General features: G+C 50.4%; 2 protein-coding genes across 10 annotated transcripts in view; both read right to left on the minus strand.

The window, feature by feature from the left end:
- Nucleotides 1-721: 721 nt before the first annotated feature.
- mvp (major vault protein) lies at nt 722-13,075 on the minus strand. Of its 2 annotated transcripts, XM_086185346.1 has the most exons (19): nt 12,927-13,075; nt 11,706-11,809; nt 10,599-10,658; nt 8,978-9,138; nt 8,575-8,770; nt 8,377-8,500; nt 7,928-8,059; nt 7,365-7,459; nt 6,511-6,747; nt 6,272-6,397; nt 4,949-5,281; nt 4,476-4,711; nt 4,199-4,396; nt 3,525-3,669; nt 2,684-2,895; nt 1,963-2,079; nt 1,607-1,754; nt 1,332-1,520; nt 722-1,249 (listed from the first exon to the last, which is right to left on the minus strand). In XM_086185346.1, exons 1-19 carry the CDS (start codon nt 12,967-12,969, stop codon nt 1,118-1,120), a joined length of 2,988 nt encoding a protein of 995 aa, XP_086041472.1. In that variant the 5' UTR covers nt 12,970-13,075; the 3' UTR covers nt 722-1,117. The 2 variants fall into 2 exon arrangements, with proteins under 2 accessions (XP_086041472.1, XP_086041473.1); XM_086185347.1 differs by lacking the exons at nt 11,706-11,809; nt 12,927-13,075 and having other exon boundaries at nt 723-1,249; nt 4,949-5,164.
- Nucleotides 13,076-14,029: 954 nt separating this feature from the next.
- The window catches only part of caskin2b (CASK interacting protein 2b), a 33,301-nt gene continuing 29,512 nt past the window's right edge, over nt 14,030-17,818 (minus strand). For 4 of the 8 annotated variants that reach the window (XM_086185343.1, XM_086185342.1, XM_086185341.1 and 1 more), the window contains 8 exons: nt 17,378-17,441; nt 17,046-17,143; nt 16,847-16,957; nt 16,627-16,728; nt 16,419-16,557; nt 14,615-16,285; nt 14,253-14,535; nt 14,031-14,171 (listed from right to left, as the gene is read on the minus strand). In XM_086185343.1, coding sequence (XP_086041469.1) covers nt 14,075-14,171; nt 14,253-14,535; nt 14,615-16,285; nt 16,419-16,557; nt 16,627-16,728; nt 16,847-16,957; nt 17,046-17,143; nt 17,378-17,441 — 2,565 coding nt within the window. In that variant the 3' untranslated portion in view covers nt 14,031-14,074. Of the gene's footprint in view, nt 14,172-14,252; nt 14,536-14,614; nt 16,286-16,418; nt 16,558-16,626; nt 16,729-16,846; nt 16,958-17,045; nt 17,144-17,377; nt 17,442-17,818 lie in introns of all 8 variants that reach the window. The other 4 variants (XM_086185344.1, XM_086185338.1, XM_086185340.1 and 1 more) reach the window with 3 other exon arrangements.

Raw genomic sequence — 17,818 nt, forward strand, 5'->3', positions numbered from 1 at the left:
GGAATAAGGAATTTATATCAGTCTGCTAGAGAGAGAGAGAGAGAGACAGACAGAGAGAGAGAGAGGGAGAAAGAGAGAGAGGTCCTGATCAACTGGGTACCATCTTTTAATAAATCCCAGAGCTCCATCTAGTGGACAGAGAGAGAACTTCATATGTAGCAATACTGATTGTTGACTGGGTGGCCCATTCATGGACGGGTGACCCACCACTTAGTTGTTTCTACGTATTCCAACTATTTTGACTTCTGCTGAATCATTCTGTCGTTTTTTTTTTTGGTCCAAATTCTGATTCCAGGCTCATAAACGTGAATCTTCTGGTTTCTCTGGCCGCCTGTAAGAACAACAGATCATGGACGTAACATTTGGAAACAGTCACGCCGGCGCCACGGAAGCTGGGAATATCTGGAATTCCTTATTTGATATAACGATGTCATCTCAGCGCCATGAGAACAAAACTTGCTACACTGCAATTGATAGTCACTTCTCACAAGATTCAGCGTTCGATGGAGCCAACAACTGATCCCTAAAATGATCATCAGGTTGATCAGGTCATTACAGCTGCAGTCACACGACGACTCCTGCAGTTGCCCCTTTATATTTTCTCCATTTTCTTATTCATACGTATATTTCTCTTTTTTTATTTTAGACCCTGCAGGTCTCCATAGTCCTGGTTAGTGACCTTTGACCCCTCATAGTGGATCTCCTAGCTGATGAACAGACGTCCTGCAGAAGCACTCAAAGACCGAGTCTCTGTTGGTTTTATTTCATTTCATCGCAAACACAGAATGATGAGCGCGTAAACATCAGTAAGGCTTCGTTTCTGTTGGTCGGCGTGCAGGAAGCACAACTCTCGGGCTTTCACGCTGAACTCGGAGGTACTTTTTTTTTGTAGCACAATGACTTCAGTTTTCTTGAGCGTAAACGTCCAACCCTAAACCTCAGCGTCTCAGTGGCGATGAAGCCGTTTCAGGACCAGCAGCTCCGACGGACACTCTTTCTGCTTTCTGTCAGTAGATTTTATGATTTCAATGTTGGATTTAGAAATTTCCGTCAGTGGAGACGAAACAACACACTTCTGCTGAGGTTTAGTTTTGGACATTTTCCCTGTCAGTTGTCCTCACTGTCCTTGTTCCTGTCCTTGTCCTGGCAGCGCCCCCAGCAGGCCGCTGGCGGTGGTGAACAGGTTGATGGGGGACGATCCATCCGTGATGAGGGTGGACTTCAGGCCCAGAGCATGAAGCATTTTGACCTGCTCGGAGAAAACATTGTTTCAGGAATTTGGTGTTACAGTTAGAATCCCGTCGGGTCTGAGTGGAGCGGAAGAGCCGTACCTGCAGCTCAGGCCCGGCGCGCGCCATGTCCATCAGGGTTTCGCGGCCCAGGCTCTCCATCATCTGTCTGAAGCGCTCGATCTCGATCTTAGCCAGACGCTGCTGCTTCTCCACCTCCAGATTGTCCATCTCCTTTTTGTAGGTCAACTCCTGCTTGCGTGCCTTCGCCAACCGCTCCAGCTCCGCCTCCTGCACGTGACCGTTCAGAAGATTACAGTTTAGAAATATTCTCCCGCATGGATAAAGAGAACATAGTGTAAGAAGTCAGGACGTACCGCTTCAATTTTCTGAGCTTCAGCTTTCAGTTTGGCCTCGTTGATCGCCGCCTCACCCTGAATACGAGCCGCCTCCACCTGAATACGAGCCGCCTCCACCCGCGACTGAGCCTCAGCCTTGGCGGCTCCGGTGCTCTCCACCGCCGCGCTGAAACATACCATCAGGAGGCAGGTAGGTGACTTGGTGACGAGGTCCTGAGCAGCAGTTTTATTGTGTGTAAGCTAAGACATCCGTAGCAGAGTGGCGACTTTTGGTGACCGTTATAATTACGTTGTTCACTACTGTCACATGGATTTGACCCTGAAACCTGTGAGCTGATGGTCAGTTAGCCAGTAAAACCACTACATCCAGTCACCTGAGAGCCTCCAGTTCAAGCAGCTCCTTCCTGGCTCGCTCCGCCTCGGCCTGGTCGGTGATCCGCTGCCTCTCCTGCTTCCCTCGGGCCTCCTGCTCCAGCCGCTCCGCCTCGTGACTGCAATCACCAACAGGAAGGTCGTGGAGAGTTCAGTGTAGGAAGTGTTTTGCTAGTGTTAGTTGAGAATGAACCCCTACACGCTGAAGCTACTGCAGCCCAGAATGACCAGTAAGCACCCTGGCTTGCCAGTTTGCCCGTTTGTTTCCTTATTAGTTACACTTATAATTTTTTACAAGTATTTGTGGAAGTAGCTTGACGTTAGCATGTCCAGTTAGCTCCAAGTTGAGCTGAACTTCCTTCGAGTATATCGGCAGCTCCTATTAGCTTTGAGGCTACATGTTGTCCTTTAGCTCAAGTAAACTTTCCTCTGAACTCTGACTTAAGTGATTTAACTATGGGAATGACTAGAAATTAGGTAGCTGACAAGCTACAAAAGTGTAGCTGACAAGCTACAAAAGTGTAGCTGACAAGCTACAACATGGCCACTGACAGCTTTGATGATGCTGACAAAGATTTTGTGTTTTTCTATCTTCAGCTAAAGCTAAGCTAGCAGCTTCCTCATGCATACAGTCTTTATGCTAAGCTAAGGCTAAATACATGTTATCTCCGTACTGCAACCAGGAGATTTGTGTGTGTGTGTTTGAGTGTGCGCGTTTCAGACCGTGCGGCTGCCTCCTGGGAGTTGGTGGTGATCTCGATGGCGAGCTGCACGCTCTTCTGCAGGGCATCTCGGGTCCTCTGGTCGACGGGCTCCACCGACTGGATGTCGACGCTGCTGATCACCAGATTGTTCTGACTGAAGCGAATGCTGGAACGTACGGCCAACTTCTCATCGAAGCCGAACACAGCTGAGCAGATGATCCGGTTGGAGTTCTGCAAATGAAACAACTCTCATGATGACCACACTCACTGTGCTCTGGATAATAAAAGGTGATTTTTGATGATTAGCATGTTTGCTAGTGGTCGTTTGAACTTTAAAAAAAACTCGTTGCTGCCAGATTTACAATACTGATCCACTTCCACCATCTTGGACAGTTATGCTACATAGACAAACCACTTCAGACTGAGTTGACTGCGCTAGCTAATGGCTAACTGTTAGCATATGATGATTACATAGTTGATGCAGCAATGTTAGTTATTTTGCTAAAACCAGCCAAAACAAAAATGGATGAACAACTAAACTTTATTTTGCTACAATTCAACATCACATGCTAACAGTTAGCAGCTGGCCAGCCCTACGTGACAGTCAGGCACCAAGGTGGTCGACCCGCTCGCACATGACAACAAGCCAGAGTGCACTCTGGGTAGCTGTGGCAGACATTTTTGTCCTTCTAGACACTTTTAGTTTCTCTGAAGAATCTCAGCTCCAAACTAAGCAATTATAATTGATATTACAAGCTGCAATAACAACGAGCTGGATGAGGATGTAAATGATTGCTGATATGTTGAAGATAAATATGACTGTGAAGGTCAAAGGTTAGGAGAGGACATAAACAACAAACCTTATGGAAATCATCAAACTGCACCGAGGCGACGGCTCCTCTGACTCGGGAGGCAATGGCTTTGCAGGCGTCGCCCACAAAGTCCGGGACTGAAAACAGAGCTGCAGCATCAGCGGGGCTCACTGGATGCTTCACGCCAAAGTGCCTGCAGAGGCCAGACAGGAAGTTGTTATGCCACCGACTTCATCGACAATTGGTCCTTTTGGTTTTAATTTTCTTGATAGTTTTCATGAATATCGCACTCATTTTCAAGTAATTTCTTGTTTATTTTGTCAGATTTTCTACAGATATCTGCTGAGTTTGATGAGGGAAGAAAAGGTGATTTACAAATTTACAAAATTTTTTTTTTTACAAAAGCTATGATGACGTTTTACAAAAAAATTAAAAAAAGAAATAAAGCAAATGAAACAACTGAAAAAAGGAAATATTTATTTATATGAAAGAATGAATAATTGTCAAAAACAAAAGACTGGACTCACAAAGATATTTACACCTGAGTTTGTGCTTTACAGGGACATTTATTTGTCCGTACAGCAGCATTTTAGGGACTTGCCTCCGTCTCAGGACAAAGTGAATTTCCACATCATAAAATGATGACTTGGTCCTCGAGGACAGCCAGCATGAGGCCCCAGCAAGTGACTGACAGTGTGTGTGTGTGTGTGTGTGTGTGTTACCAGTTGTAGGAGAGCTGCAGGTTCAGGCGGGCGTGGTCTGCCGTCTCGATGGTGATGATGTCAGTGCAGAAGTCAGGTCCCAGGAGGAGGCAGATGGCCTTGATGACATTGGCCCTCTTGGGTTTGTCCCCAGACAGCGACAGCATGGTGAACTGCTCGTCGGGCCCCAGCATCACCATCTCGGGGCCAAACACCACCCTGTGGACCAAAGCAGAACCACGTAAGCTTGTGGCTTCCCCTGCACCTTGCCACGTCAGGACAGGATGCCAGCAACTACCTGGCCCTCTTCTCTCTGAAGTCATACACCTGGACCGCGGCGTTATGGGGGACCCTGTAGGACACCACCCTGGTCTTGTCCCTTGGAGAACTCTCACTTGATCTGCCTCGGTCCCCGCGGTCCCCCAGAGGGTCGAGGGGTGATGCCAGCAGGGCCTCAACTTTGGCAGGAAGCTCCTTCTGCCACAGCTCCTCATCCTGAGTCAGCATATAGGTGTGGCCAACCACTGCATGCACCTGAGGACAGGAAGTGACATCATTTCATCAGACATTTTGTAACAAATATCATCATTATAAGAGCGTGGAGTCTAGAGTTATGGACAAAACCATCCTTTGTGAGGTCACGGGGACCAGATGGACAACCTGAGTCTTGGTGTTCGCCAGCGTGGAGACATAAGAATGATTGAATGGCGATTTAATGGTCAACATCCTGTAAAAGCGACAGACACTCGCGGGAGCACAGGAAGCTTTTACCTTCCCTGTTTTGATGTCCCGGACGTAGATGCCCTCGTTCTCGTCCAGCGGGATGGCCCGGCGCTTCAGTGCCACCTCCACAGATGCAGGGGGGACGTACTCGATGGGCCCCCGCAGCATCCAGCGGTCTCCGGGGCGACGGAGGGTGCCACTGCGACGCGACCGCTTAGCCCTCTCCTCCACCTCCTCCTCCTCCTCTTCCTCCTCCTCCTCGTGCTGGCAGAGAGGAAAGTGGAGAGAAAGGAGGGCGGGGGAGAGAGGGGTTAAAGAGGCAATGCATTGGAGTGGAGTGGGAGGACAGGGAGGGGTGGGCAGGGGGAGGGGTGAGGAGCACTGAGGTAAATAAACATCAATGATGAGGAGGAGGAGCCGAACAAAAGGAGGGAAGCATGATGGAGGGACAGGGAGTCAGGGGGAGGAATGAGGGTGGAGTTTATATCTTATTAGAATTGCTTTAATTTTACAAATTCGACAAATACTTTCATCCACTCTGTTGTATAAACGTCCGTCTGAGGTAAAACTCCCGATGTTGCTCCTCCTCCTCGAGGTGATCCTAGCGTTTCCTGACCTTTCTCCTCTCAACCTGCCTATGACAGCTGGGACTTTGCACCCGACACACCTTTGACTCTCTGTAGCAGCCTGTACACCTGTATATCAGTGGCGAGTCTTTAGTCGACACGCCGAGTTTAACTGGTTCCACCACAACAGAAGTAAAACGGCTTTGCCCTCAAACACGCTGGCCAGCAGCATTCCAGTCAACCATCCCAACTGTCGACTTTAAACCTACAACCTCTTCCCACAGAACCAAAACCCAATTCTATTTTTTTTTCTTTTGAAGGGGATTGTTACGTCAGTAATGGAGCCGGCCGACCTACGGTGACACGTGTGTGATGTCATCACCTCTACTAGTAGCCTAAAATCTTGATTTACGGAAATTAATTTATTGGATGAGTAAATCTGTGAGTGACAGTGCTGACTTCTTTATCAAAACAGCCTGAGCCTGAGCTGATTCACTTGACGTTACCTCGGCAACCACAGGTGTGGTCAAGTCGACCAGGACTGGCATCAAGCCAACACGAACCAGCCAATGAGATTTGGATGCAAAGTCATTGGAAAGATGCAAATACAGACGTTACCGTGGTGATCGTTCTCCAAACAGAAACACAGCGCTCAGGAGAGGTTCACCCACTGGTGCAGGCTAAGGAAGTTAGCATCTTTTGTTTCCTCCATGAGCAGTGACACTTATGCCATGAAACTGAGGCCCTCTTTCAGCCTGCATCGAACATCAAAGCCGCCATGGCGGAAAACTTTCAGGTTTCTCACCTGGTCGGTGTCGTTGAAAGCCTCCACAGCTCGGAGCACCAGACCTTCCTCTTCCGACAGCACATACACGTCCTGGATGCCTAGTTCAAGGCGCTCGCCAGGCTGTAGGAAGAATGAGCGCTCCCCCTAAAAGACAGGAGGCGACACATCAGGTGCCAAACAAACCTCGAAGGATGTCAGTTGAGAACAAGCCCAGGTGTTGTTAGCTTGGTTCTGTGACGGTGGAGAACCTGGCTCACCTTCACTACTCGCTTCTGGCCCAGCTGAGGTTTACCGTCGGGGCCGACCGGGTCCAGAACCACGCAGTACTGCCTGCTGCTCAGTGTGGTCACGTTCACCACATCCACCACTTCCTCCGCCACAGAGGGGATGTGAGCCTCCCGGTCCGCCATGGTGACCAGCCACTCCTCCCCTGTGCGCCGGTCCCGCCCAGCGGTGTCTTTGAAGGCTCGCAGAGCACGAACATGAAGCGCTTTCTGGAGAGGAAAGACAAACTGGGTCTGATTGATTGCCGGCGCCATGAAATCCCTAATTTTACGTTCACTACTTCCTGTCAACCTCCATCAGGTTCCCTAGGTAACCAATGAAGCGTCTTCAGCTGAGACGCCAGCGTTTGTTGGTGTGGAGAGAAAGACTTTGACTCAGTTGTTGCGTTTGTGTGTCCTGGGCTGAATGAAACTAAATGAAAAAAGCAAAGTGAAGAAGGGGAACTGACAGCAGAAGCACAGGCAGAAAGCTGAGTTTTTACTTTTAGCAACGATGAAGTGCGTATTGGTGGGAGGTGTTAAAGCTCCGAGTCGTAGAGTACACACCTGAACTGAAGTACTCATATTTGATGGAGTCTGATAACCAGCGTCATTAAATTGACCCTTCTGATCTCCTGTCAGCCCTGAACTCCACGCCACCGTTCGCCCTCACTGGGCTTCGTTAGCCAGCGAAAATCACTGAATTCTAATATTATTATTTATGCGGGAGCAACATCCTGGCGCCCTTGGAACGAGCAGAACAGAGGCATTCGTTCTAAACTCCGTCAGGAGCCGGGACCACACGTCACAGGTCACGACTGATTCAACTCAAAAAACATCCACGTCACCTTGTCGGTCAGGATGAAGGCGTTGACGATGTCCATGACTTCCTCATGGGCGCCTGGCAGGTACGCGCCTACTTTGCGGACCAGCCACTCCTCACCTGGAGAGACACGCACACAGACTAAGACTGACAAGAACGCATTTCCAGAGACAAAACAATACTTCCTTCTATGAAAATGTCTTCGTGAGCTCCAGACACCTGGAAATACAACATCCACTTCCTGGGTGAAATATGACGTGACGTAACCATTAAGCTGATGTCATTTATCAAACAGAAGCTGTTGGTCCTTGAAGGCAACCATGTCAGTGGTTCCGCAGGGGTCCACACTGGAGCCACTGATGGACATGTGTTGATCAACTGGTTCAACCCGACTGTCTTCTACGGTGTCAAAGACGTGTTGTTCTCCCTCGAGTCAACACTGGCTTGTTGCCAAGTGGACACACTTTAGATTAATGTGAACAATGACACACGGTCGGTAAACACAGGTCCTCCCAAACTGGTTCCAGGGTCAGTTCACGGTCAGAGTGATGCATGACACTCTTCACAAAGGCAGCAGGTGAGTTGTACCTGTGACTCTGCGGACGCCGCCGCGGTCCACGCCTTCCTTGCGAGCTCTCAGTCTGATGGCCTGGTTCTCCCGGATCACTGTGGCCTTGATGGTCTCCAGCACCGTCACCTCCTTCCTGGGGATGTACGTTCCTGCCGCCAAACAGCCTTCATTAATAATGAAAGGTGCTAACGGAGATGAGACAGAACGCCAGGCAGGATACAGGAAATACGGCAGAAACATCAGCACTTTTTGTGCTGAAGCTGAGACGAGGGAGACGACGGCGTTCTGCTACATGACTTATAAATCAAACATACTTCCAGACGGTGGCCTTGAAGGATGAAGCACAATCTGACCGTTGAAGTCCTCCAGGCCACTGGAGGGAGTGCTGCTGGCTTTCAGCATTCCTAAATAGAACTGTTCTAACTGACATGTTCTAACTTCGACCTGTTCTGGAGTCAAAACTCACCGGGTCCCTCAAACAGCCACTCGTCTCCAGCGATTCTCTTCACTCCTCCCTCGCCCTCGAAGTCCAGCAGCGCCTGCAGACGCAGCGCCGTGTCCGGATACACGATCTGCAGCGGCGTCACGTCCTGAGGTGCGAGGACGGAATGTCAGAAACACAATGACCACTTTCATTGTTTGATCATATCTTTTATCTGCTGACCTGCTGGATCTCCTCGCCGGGGTACAGTGGGAACGGATCCCGGGTCAGACGGATCTCCAGGTCTGCATGGCGGAGCTTGGCCTGGCCCGACTCATCGAAGAGGACCTGGCCGTTATCGTCGCAGGCTACTGGGTTAGCGATCACGCAGTAGTTACGCGGAGGCACCATGATCATACGCAACGGAGGAAAGAGAACTCTGGGGGAGAACGACAGAGGAAGTATGAGGTCACATGATCAGTGAGAGATTCTCATGCCGATGTCGACGCATCCTGATCGATGATCCATCGATCCTGGAGTGAACCCACGAGACTTCGTCCAAGGAGAAAGAGAACAACACACACCTTAGAGGTCCCTAACAACAATAACGATGTGACACGAGGTCAGCGACCCTTTGCCCTCTGACCTCTCATTGTCCTGGCGGATGTAGGTGAGCGGTCCGATCTCCACGCGGGCGATGTTGGTGTTCTGGTCCAGCACGTGGATGTAGTGGTGGGGGGGGATCCGGATGATGGAGGCCTCTCTGAGCCCCTCGACATCTTTCCTCGACATTGTCCAATAAAACAGCTGCAGAGAGACAACAGTGATGACATCATCATGACCATGCATTTGTACACCATGAACTCCTCCCATGACGGACGCAGGTTTCTTTTACCGAGTTTCACATAAACAGAGAACATTGATGGTTCTCCAACTGCGACCTTTGTTAAAAACAGGAATCTTAAATTGTGTATCTCTTAGAACTGTCAATCACCCAGGCTCAGCTGTCAGGGGGAGGAGTTACAAGTTATACCCATGGAAGCCCAGTGACCTACGTCGTTGTGTGAAGAGTGATGTCACGGTGACCTCAACATGAACATGAGATGCTGAACAAACCTTTTACTGGACTGACGTTTGCTGATAAAGTTTTCAACAGGAGAAGCTTAAAGCTACCATTTGTAATTTTGGAGAGCGGCTATCGAGCTAGCAGCTAGCGTCACCGCCACTCTCGTTGGCATGGCTCAGACATCAATTCACGTGTGCTGTTGTGGTTCAGACTGTGTGCTCTTGTTGCTACGGTTACAGCTCCATGAGGTCATTTAAGCGAGCCACTGACCTCGCGTACAGACACCAGCGAGAATCAATGTAGGGATGCCTGCTGGACACCAGGTGGCAGTAAGAGGCTTTTACAGATTTGTTCAAATTCACTTTCTGGGTCACAAAGCGGCCAAACCTGGAAAAATCCAGGTTGATTTTCTTCCGAATGTCTCACAAATGTCTCAGTGTGTGTCAATCAATGTTTGGGTTGTGACCCTGACAAGCCGATCAGGTTCATCTCCTCCTAAGTGGGCGTGGTCGCTGTTGATTGATTCCTCGGACTAAAAGTGATCCAACAATGTTTCAGCTGAGTGACGATGATGAATGTGGAGGACAAGGTTGAGGACAGATGGGAGGGGCCCTTCATGTCTCTGCTCCTGTTAGAGACAAAGTGCCTCGAGTCTGATTGGGCTGGATAAGTGACATCATCAACCTCTGCCATAAACTCAGCTTCATCCGTTGGTCTGTGGGCTGCCAACGCAGAAGCTTCCCGTTTGTAAGTTGAGCAGTTGTGTCCATTGGAGGAAGATTCAATACCAAACTCCCATTAAAAAACACTAAATTTAATGTCAGCCTCCGTCTCGGAGCGCGTTCACGGCCGAGAAAACAATGAATCACAGACATTCAAGGTTTATCAAAGTGCGCTGTGACTTCGGCGTGAATCCGAACGCCCAAAGAAACGCAGCGGTCAAATGGTTAAACCCGTTTCTCCGCTGCGCCGGCTGACGTAAAACTATAACGACGGAGAGGAAGCTGGAATTAACCGCACACGCCGTGGAATTACGTAGAGATGTCGTGAACTACAGGGTTTTAGGTTCTCGCCGATTTGAAGAACGGCTCTGGTTCCTCCGGCAAACACCTGAACTCTGACCCCATCCGACACGAACGTTGAGCAACGGCACGGAAACTTTAAATTCAGGGGTTTTACGGCGCAGTTCCAGGTTTCTTACCTGCGCTCCCGCGGCGTCCGGCAGACCAGCTCCTCTGAAGACACAGCAAACAACTAGAGACTAGCAGACAGAGAGAGTGTGTTTGAGTGAGTGTGTGTTCGAGTGTGTGTGTGGGAGGTGCGGTGATGTGGGGAGATCCCGGAAAACCAGCATCAGTCACATGGTGTATTTAATTGGCAGCAGCCACGCGGGTTGCTGCTGCACCAATATAAATACAAGTTCTTCGTTTTGTTTTATAGACATCTGAAAAAGGTAACTAGTTTTAATTCGTTTTTATTTTTGAACAAAAATACTTTCAAAATACAAATACTTACAAAAATCTAATTTTCTAGTTGGTTTCTCTAATAAAAAAACTATACCAAGAAGAACTACAGGTGAATGCAAGTGTTGCTTAACTTCAGATTCAAGCATCCAGAGGAGAAACCCAGACTACGTCTGACTGACTTTCTTCAGCTCTGAGCGAGGCCTCCTGAGCGCCTCCAGGTCAGTCAGGATCCGGTGGGATGGCCGTCACATTTCTTACAGACAGAATTCAGAGAGCGAACGTCAACATCATCCCCCCCAGAATTGCATCGTTCTGGTTCTGGCCCACGCCTGGGCTGCGTCCCCTCTCCCTGAACCTCCTGCCTCAGGCACGAAGGTGTGAGAACGGGCCAACCTGTGAACGTGTGGGTGACACAGTGATCGTGAGTCTGCGGTCTGAGGGGTGATGAACCCAAACAAAGGACAGGAGTCTACAACTATCAGTGTCCTGGAGGGAGACAGTTCCACAGGGTCACTGGCGCCTGTTCAGCCTGAGAAAACTGCTTGGTAGGAACATGGACGAACCACGGCGAGGCCCGCTGGCTGGTCCTTCACTCTGCCTGCTGGTGTTTGGCCCCCAGGATAAAAACGCAACGCTGCTCAAGCTGCACCGCTGAATAAACTTTGCCCGAGGAGGTGAACCTCCCTTTCATGTGCAGGTGCACGCGGCGTGTATTATTATATTATATTATATTATATTATATTATATATTATAATATTAGGAGATCCAGCGCGGCTGGAGCGCTGCATGTCTCACAGATGGCATAACAAACTAAATATGGACATGAATAAAGAAACCTTTACTTGGAAGTTTCTTCTGCAAACATATTTGCTTTTCGCTGATATCTGGTGGCTGCGGGCCGTCGTCACGTCATCACTCACGCGAATCCTCGATCCTCTAAACTTCCCTGCAAAAACAGGACCAAAAAAACCAAAGCATTACCAGGAAATCAGAGGACATCAACAGAAACGATCAGAACCACGCAGAATGACCACGTTTTTAAAAGAAAAGTGAGGTTTACAGGTGGAGGTCCGATTCCTGAGGAGCTCCACTGAGGACCTGCGGGTGATGAAGATGAGGATGAAGAACTGAGCAGACCAGGAGAGGAGGCTGGTTAGCTGGTATTTTCTGTTTAATTATGACAAAGTAAATAGATACATGTACATACATACATTTATATATTAAAAGGACACACATATAAAGACGTCATTGCATTCAACGTTTCAACTCTGCAAGCAGGAGAACACGGAGGGAGATTCCTTAACGTCACACACTCCCACACACACCCCCAGGTCACGTGATCAGGTCACATGATCGGTGGGCGAACAGCTGATGTTCAGAGCCGCCAAGATAGAAACTGTCAACAACAAAGGAAACGTTTGTGAAATCTGTACAAAGACCTTTGGTTGAGTACGGGCTCCTGGTTAGACTGGAGTGTTTACAGTATTTATACACACACAGACGCGTATAATTACACACGTGTGTATATATATAGATACAGTATATATGTCTACATATATTTATTTAGATCTACTTTAAATACTCATTTGGCTATGAGGGATATCAAAAAATATCAGTTGTACTAGAGTATTACTGAGTATTACTGAGTATTACTTCCCTTTACCTCAACAGGATTTACACGTTTTAGCTTCACAAGTTTGCAGGAACAAACTCAACATGTTTGAAATGTTCCAACACAAGAGGGCGACGGGGAGACCGGACCGCCGTTCAGAAGAAAAAAAACCTCGTTCAGAATCACATTTGTAACAAGATCGATGGCGGCGAACACCGGACGAGGAAACCAGGAGGATCCGCGTTCGAGGCGACGCCGTGCGAAGACGTGAACTGGTTCACTTTAGGGATCGAGCGGCTGCGAGGGTCGAGGCCCCTCACAAAAGTGTTCCTATATGAAAAGTAACAACATCCCAATTGATGAAGACTCAAACATCTTTAAATACATTTGTGAACTTCTGTCACACATTTTTACAGCAACAAACACACACAGACGTGGACAGCAGACACACCTGCGGGCCTCGTTCCTCCGCGCGCTTCGACCGTGTCCAACATCTCAGTGTCAACTTGGAATATCTGGGGGGAAATACAGGAATCCTGGAAAACCTTGTGAGTCCATATAAACAGGTTTCGCTTGCTAACTCTTCATGCTAACCGTTTGTAGTCCATTTTCTGTCTTGAGCTGCAGTTTGAGAGGAAGAACAGAAACAGCTGGCACGTGTGGGAGGTTCCTGTCGGGCTTCCTGCGAATTGATCTGTTTCCTGTGTTCAGCTCCTTTCCTTCTAGAACTTGAAAACTTCACCATTCCAACTCCTTTGAGTGGCGTCCACCATCATCCTCTCGTTTTTGCTTTAATCGTTTCAGCTTTAATCATTTTACAGAGAAAAATGTACTTACTTACAAAATATTTTCTCACGATTTCTGTTTTCATATCATTTTGTCCCAATAACCTCCCTTTTTTTTTAGTTTTCAGTGTTCAGGTTTTGAGAGCGCGATCATTTCGGGGGTTTGTTCCAACTTGATATTCTTGACGTTCTCTGTTGTTGTTGCAGGATGCAGCCTGCACTTTTTATTCCCTACAAGAATTTCATCTTTTGGCCTCAATAACGCAGCTTCTGCGTTTCCTCTCAGGTTCCCCAAGGAATGAAAGGACGCGTCCAAATCAACAAACACTGACCGGAGCATCGGTTGATGACCAGGTAACTTCCCAGTCAGTCCGTCTTCATATCTAGAACATCACCAGACCTGACGTTTATTTTCCATCATAACCACGGAGATCGTTTTTGTGAGTTTGTGAATTGAAAGTTGGGCAGGAGCGTTACTAAGGTCAGTCAGCAGAGACGTGGAAACGGGACGCCGTGCCGAGGAGCATCAGAACCTCGGCTCTCTGGGACGCCCGCATACAGAACTTCATAGACAAATATTAGTGTTTAAGAAGAACCTGCTCTCAGACCGGGCCGCCACAATGATTCAGGATTGAGACGGCGATCCATGTGTCCAGACAGCCGTCGGAGGTGTGGTGACCCGAGTCGTCATGGTGATTAAGTGCTGGTGTTGAGGCAGAGAAACAAGGCGAGCATTCGACTCCATCATGAAGTTCAACAGTCAAACTAATCTTTCACTTCCTGAGTTTGAGGATGTGCGTCATCCTGAAGGGATTTACTCCAACATGGCGTCCAGCTGGTCGGCCAGGTCGTCGAACATGTTGCCGATGTCGTCCAGGATGGTGCCGGCGGACTTCACCGTGTTCGCTCTGCTGGTGGGAGAGGACAAGAGAATAAACATCAACAGAATAAGAGAAGGGGAGCTGTAGCCCATCAGAGCAGTGTCGCCTCACCCGTCTGAGTCCTCCAGCTTCCTCTCCACCGCAATCAGGGCGGCTTCCAGTGACGTGCTGGTCTGATCCAGTCTCTGCTGGACCACCTCTGTCCCCCCTGAGGACTCTGGGATGAGACCCGGGCCCAGCATGCACACCTGAGGCTTTGATGCGGACAGTAAGGGGCTCAAAGGGGCCGGCGCCAGGGGGCTGTGGGAGGGAGAGGACGGAGCGGCGAAGGCCAGACTCTGGACCACACTGATGGTCAGGGCTGGAGCGGCGAGTCCCGCTGCTGGAAGGACAGCTAATGTTCAGGTAACCACAACAACACAAATGAAAGAGTTACACTGAGCGGTTAGCGCAGCGGCTAGCAGGATTCTTACCTTGTGCTGCCAGCAGACTGTGGCGGACCGGTTTGGGGGCGACCACAGGGGGTTTTGGGGAGAGTGGAGGTTTGATGGGGGACCCTGCAGGCAGACTGGGGGTCCTCTCCAGACCTCCAACATCGCCGATCCTCAGACTGACCTCTTCCTGGCTCTGGGACAGAGGTCTGCTGCTGCTCGACTCCGCCCCCACATCCCCTGCACCCTCTCTGCCAGGCGAGCCTCCGTCCTTGTCTTTGGGTTTGTGTCGGCGCTTCACCGTGTCCGACTCCTTCAGGTTGAACTCAGGCACCTCCAGGTTCTTGGCACCAGATTTCTCCAGAGGCTCCAGCACCGCCTCGGCCCGCGGCGGCGCTGGAGCTTTGGGTCTCTGTTTGATGGTCAGGTTGCCCTCCTCGGCAAAGGGGATGCACTCGCTGGAGCTGTTCTGAGGAGACGAGGATCCGTCAAGTCGGACACCTTTGGATTCGTCCTCCTCAGAGTCAGACTTGACTGCTCTGTCCAGCTCGCTGCGGCCGGTCTGGACAGGAACGCACTCGCTTTGGAACCTCCTCCTGGCACCAGGAGTCTCTCTGGGCTCGGGGGGAGGCGGGTCCTGCTGGACGGGGTCAAGTTTTGGTTCTTGAGAGTTACTGGTGTCTATGCTGCCCTCCAGACAGGCGGTGATGCTTCTCACGCTGCCAGGACTGTCAGTCACCACGCCGCTAGCGGAGGATGACGTGCTGCTGTCACTCAGCTCACCGCTGGTGGTGCTGCTCACTGAGCTCAGTCTCTTGGGAGGTGGGGGAGGGGGACCTTTTTTCCGGGCCCGCACTGCAAATGATTGACTGCGTCCCACGTTGTTCTTGTCTGGACTCGACTGTAATCGAGCCAGCTGGCTGCGGCCTGGTTTGCGGGTTAAGGTGGCGTATGACGGCACGTTCCCAGGGGCCAGCGCAGACTCCTCGTCGTCCTCGTCAGGCTCTCCGTCCGACAGAGCATAGCGGTTCAGGTTATGAGTGTGCTTCTTGGGAGGCGCCAGAGTCCGGGTGCGGTCCACGTGTCTGGTGGAATTCAGATCTGTGGAGCCGCAGTGAGAATGTAGGTAGCTGAAACCCTTCAGGGCTGGCGAGGTGTGAGGGGAGGAGCCACAGGATCCAGGTAGTCTGGGTTTGGCCGGGATGGTTGGGTACTTGAACACGGTCGCGGTTCCCAGAGGCACCTGCTTGGCCAGTGGCGGTTGCTGGAGGGGCCGCTGGTCCCAGCCCTCAGGGAGGTTCCTGTCTTTGGCGAGGCTGCCGTCCAGGCTCTCCTGCGACCAGCTGTGGGGGGTGATGGATGCCGTGGGTGGGTCCTGAGAGCGGCCCGAGCCTCTGGACCTGGTGTCGATGCTGTCCTGGCTCTGGGACATCCCAACGGCATTCTTGATGGCAAAGCCATCCTCGCAGCCTCCGTGGTGGCTGCACATGGCTGACTGCAGCTCGGCGCTCAGCTCGCTGTCCTGGAAGGTCATCATCTTGGGCGTGTGAGGCAAAGAACATTCACTGGCAGTGTCAGGAGGCTCGATGGTAACCAGATGAAGGGCCCCGGGGGCTCGGCGGCGCAGCGTACCCTGGCTGGACTCCGCCTGGTTGATCGCCCGCTGGATGTCACACAGCTTCTTCACTGCCAGCATCAACTTCTTCTGGTGACCTGGAGGAAGAAACGTCTGCCATCAGGTGACAGGAAGACAACGCGCGGACGTTGGACGTGTGAAACGTCTCTTGATACGAAGCTGTGAACCGTTAGACTTGTCGTGCGTTCACACTGAAGTCTGCCGCCTCACCCAGCTTGGTGATGCCGATCTCCTGCAGGTCCTCCCACGTGAGGTCTTTGACGATGCTGATGGTGTCGTAGCCGTTCTCCGACAGCTTTTTCAGGTACTGAGGGAGGCCGATGGCGCTGAGCCACTCGCCCAGATCCGACTGTGAGAAGACAAAGAGCGGTGAGATCAGAGCATATCAGCCGTCACGTTCATCACTCGGCGGTCGTACCGGGATGTACTCCGGCAGCCACTCGGGGATGTTCAGGTTGTTGATCTCGATGGAGATTTTCTTGCGGTGACCGGGTTTTGTTACACCGATGGCGGTAAGATCCTGCAAGACACGACACATACAGATACATGGTACCAGCACAGACACATCGTGATTAATGTTTGAGAGACGCGCGCGTGTGTGTGTGTGTGTGTGTGTGTGTGTGTGTGTGTGTGTTGACCTCAGGCGTCATCCTGCTGATGGTCGGGACGTCATAACCTGCGTTGATGAAGTTGCAGGTGTACTGCTCCAACTGGAACTCACTCAGCCACTGATAGATGGCTTCAGCATCCTACACACACACACACACACACACACACACACACACTATTAATAAACCGCCCACTGGATAACAGCCCCCCCCCCGGGTGGGTCATTACCTTCCCGTCCAGCAGCTGCTGAGGACGAACGAACTGCTGAGAGAAACTCTGCTCTGCTGGTCTCTGGACCGTCACCGTTGGCCTCCGCGGAGTCCCGCCTACAGTGACATCACAGGTGAGGTCATGCTTAGGTCAACAGGTGTACTCAACCACCAAATATTTCTAGGCAGTGTTGACGTTCACAATCAAATATGAAGCAGGAAACAAGCAGAGGAGTTTGAGTCCAATTTTTTTAATTTTCGGAAAAATTTCAACGGACAATCAGAAAAATCTGAATCAAAGAAAGATTAAGGTTCATTAAAGTCGTGTTGATGACAGGAGAGCGAACGCACCTGCAGGGTGGTCCAGCTGTTTGCTGAAGTCTGACTGCCCGGCGTCGACAGCAGAGGGCGCCGCCTGCAAACAAATAAACATGCAGGAAGCCATGATTTGACCTCTGTGACCTCCAGATCCAGAACAAACCAAAGTGTCACTGATGGAAAACCTGTCAATCAATGCAAGGAGCAGGGATAATCAAAGTGGGGTCTGGGGACCTCCAGAGGACCATGAGGGCCCTCCAGGGAGTGGGACCTAGCTGCAGACAAGATGGCGGACTGACACCTCTGCTACTGACAGGAGGTCACATGATGATGACAATGTCACAGCATCAGAGATCTTTACATCATGCGTGACAGCACGCGGTCACGACATCGACCCCAGAGGCTGAAATACCGACGCAGTGCCACGGAAGAATATCGTGGAGTTCTGTTGAATCAACTTTATTGCACAGCTTT

The sequence above is a fragment of the Aulostomus chinensis genome, chromosome 18 (genome assembly GCF_037954235.1).
Source record: "Aulostomus chinensis isolate RoL2024-O1b breed Wild chromosome 18, RoL_Achi_v1.0, whole genome shotgun sequence".
Taxonomy (NCBI): domain Eukaryota; kingdom Metazoa; phylum Chordata; class Actinopteri; order Syngnathiformes; family Aulostomidae; genus Aulostomus; species Aulostomus chinensis.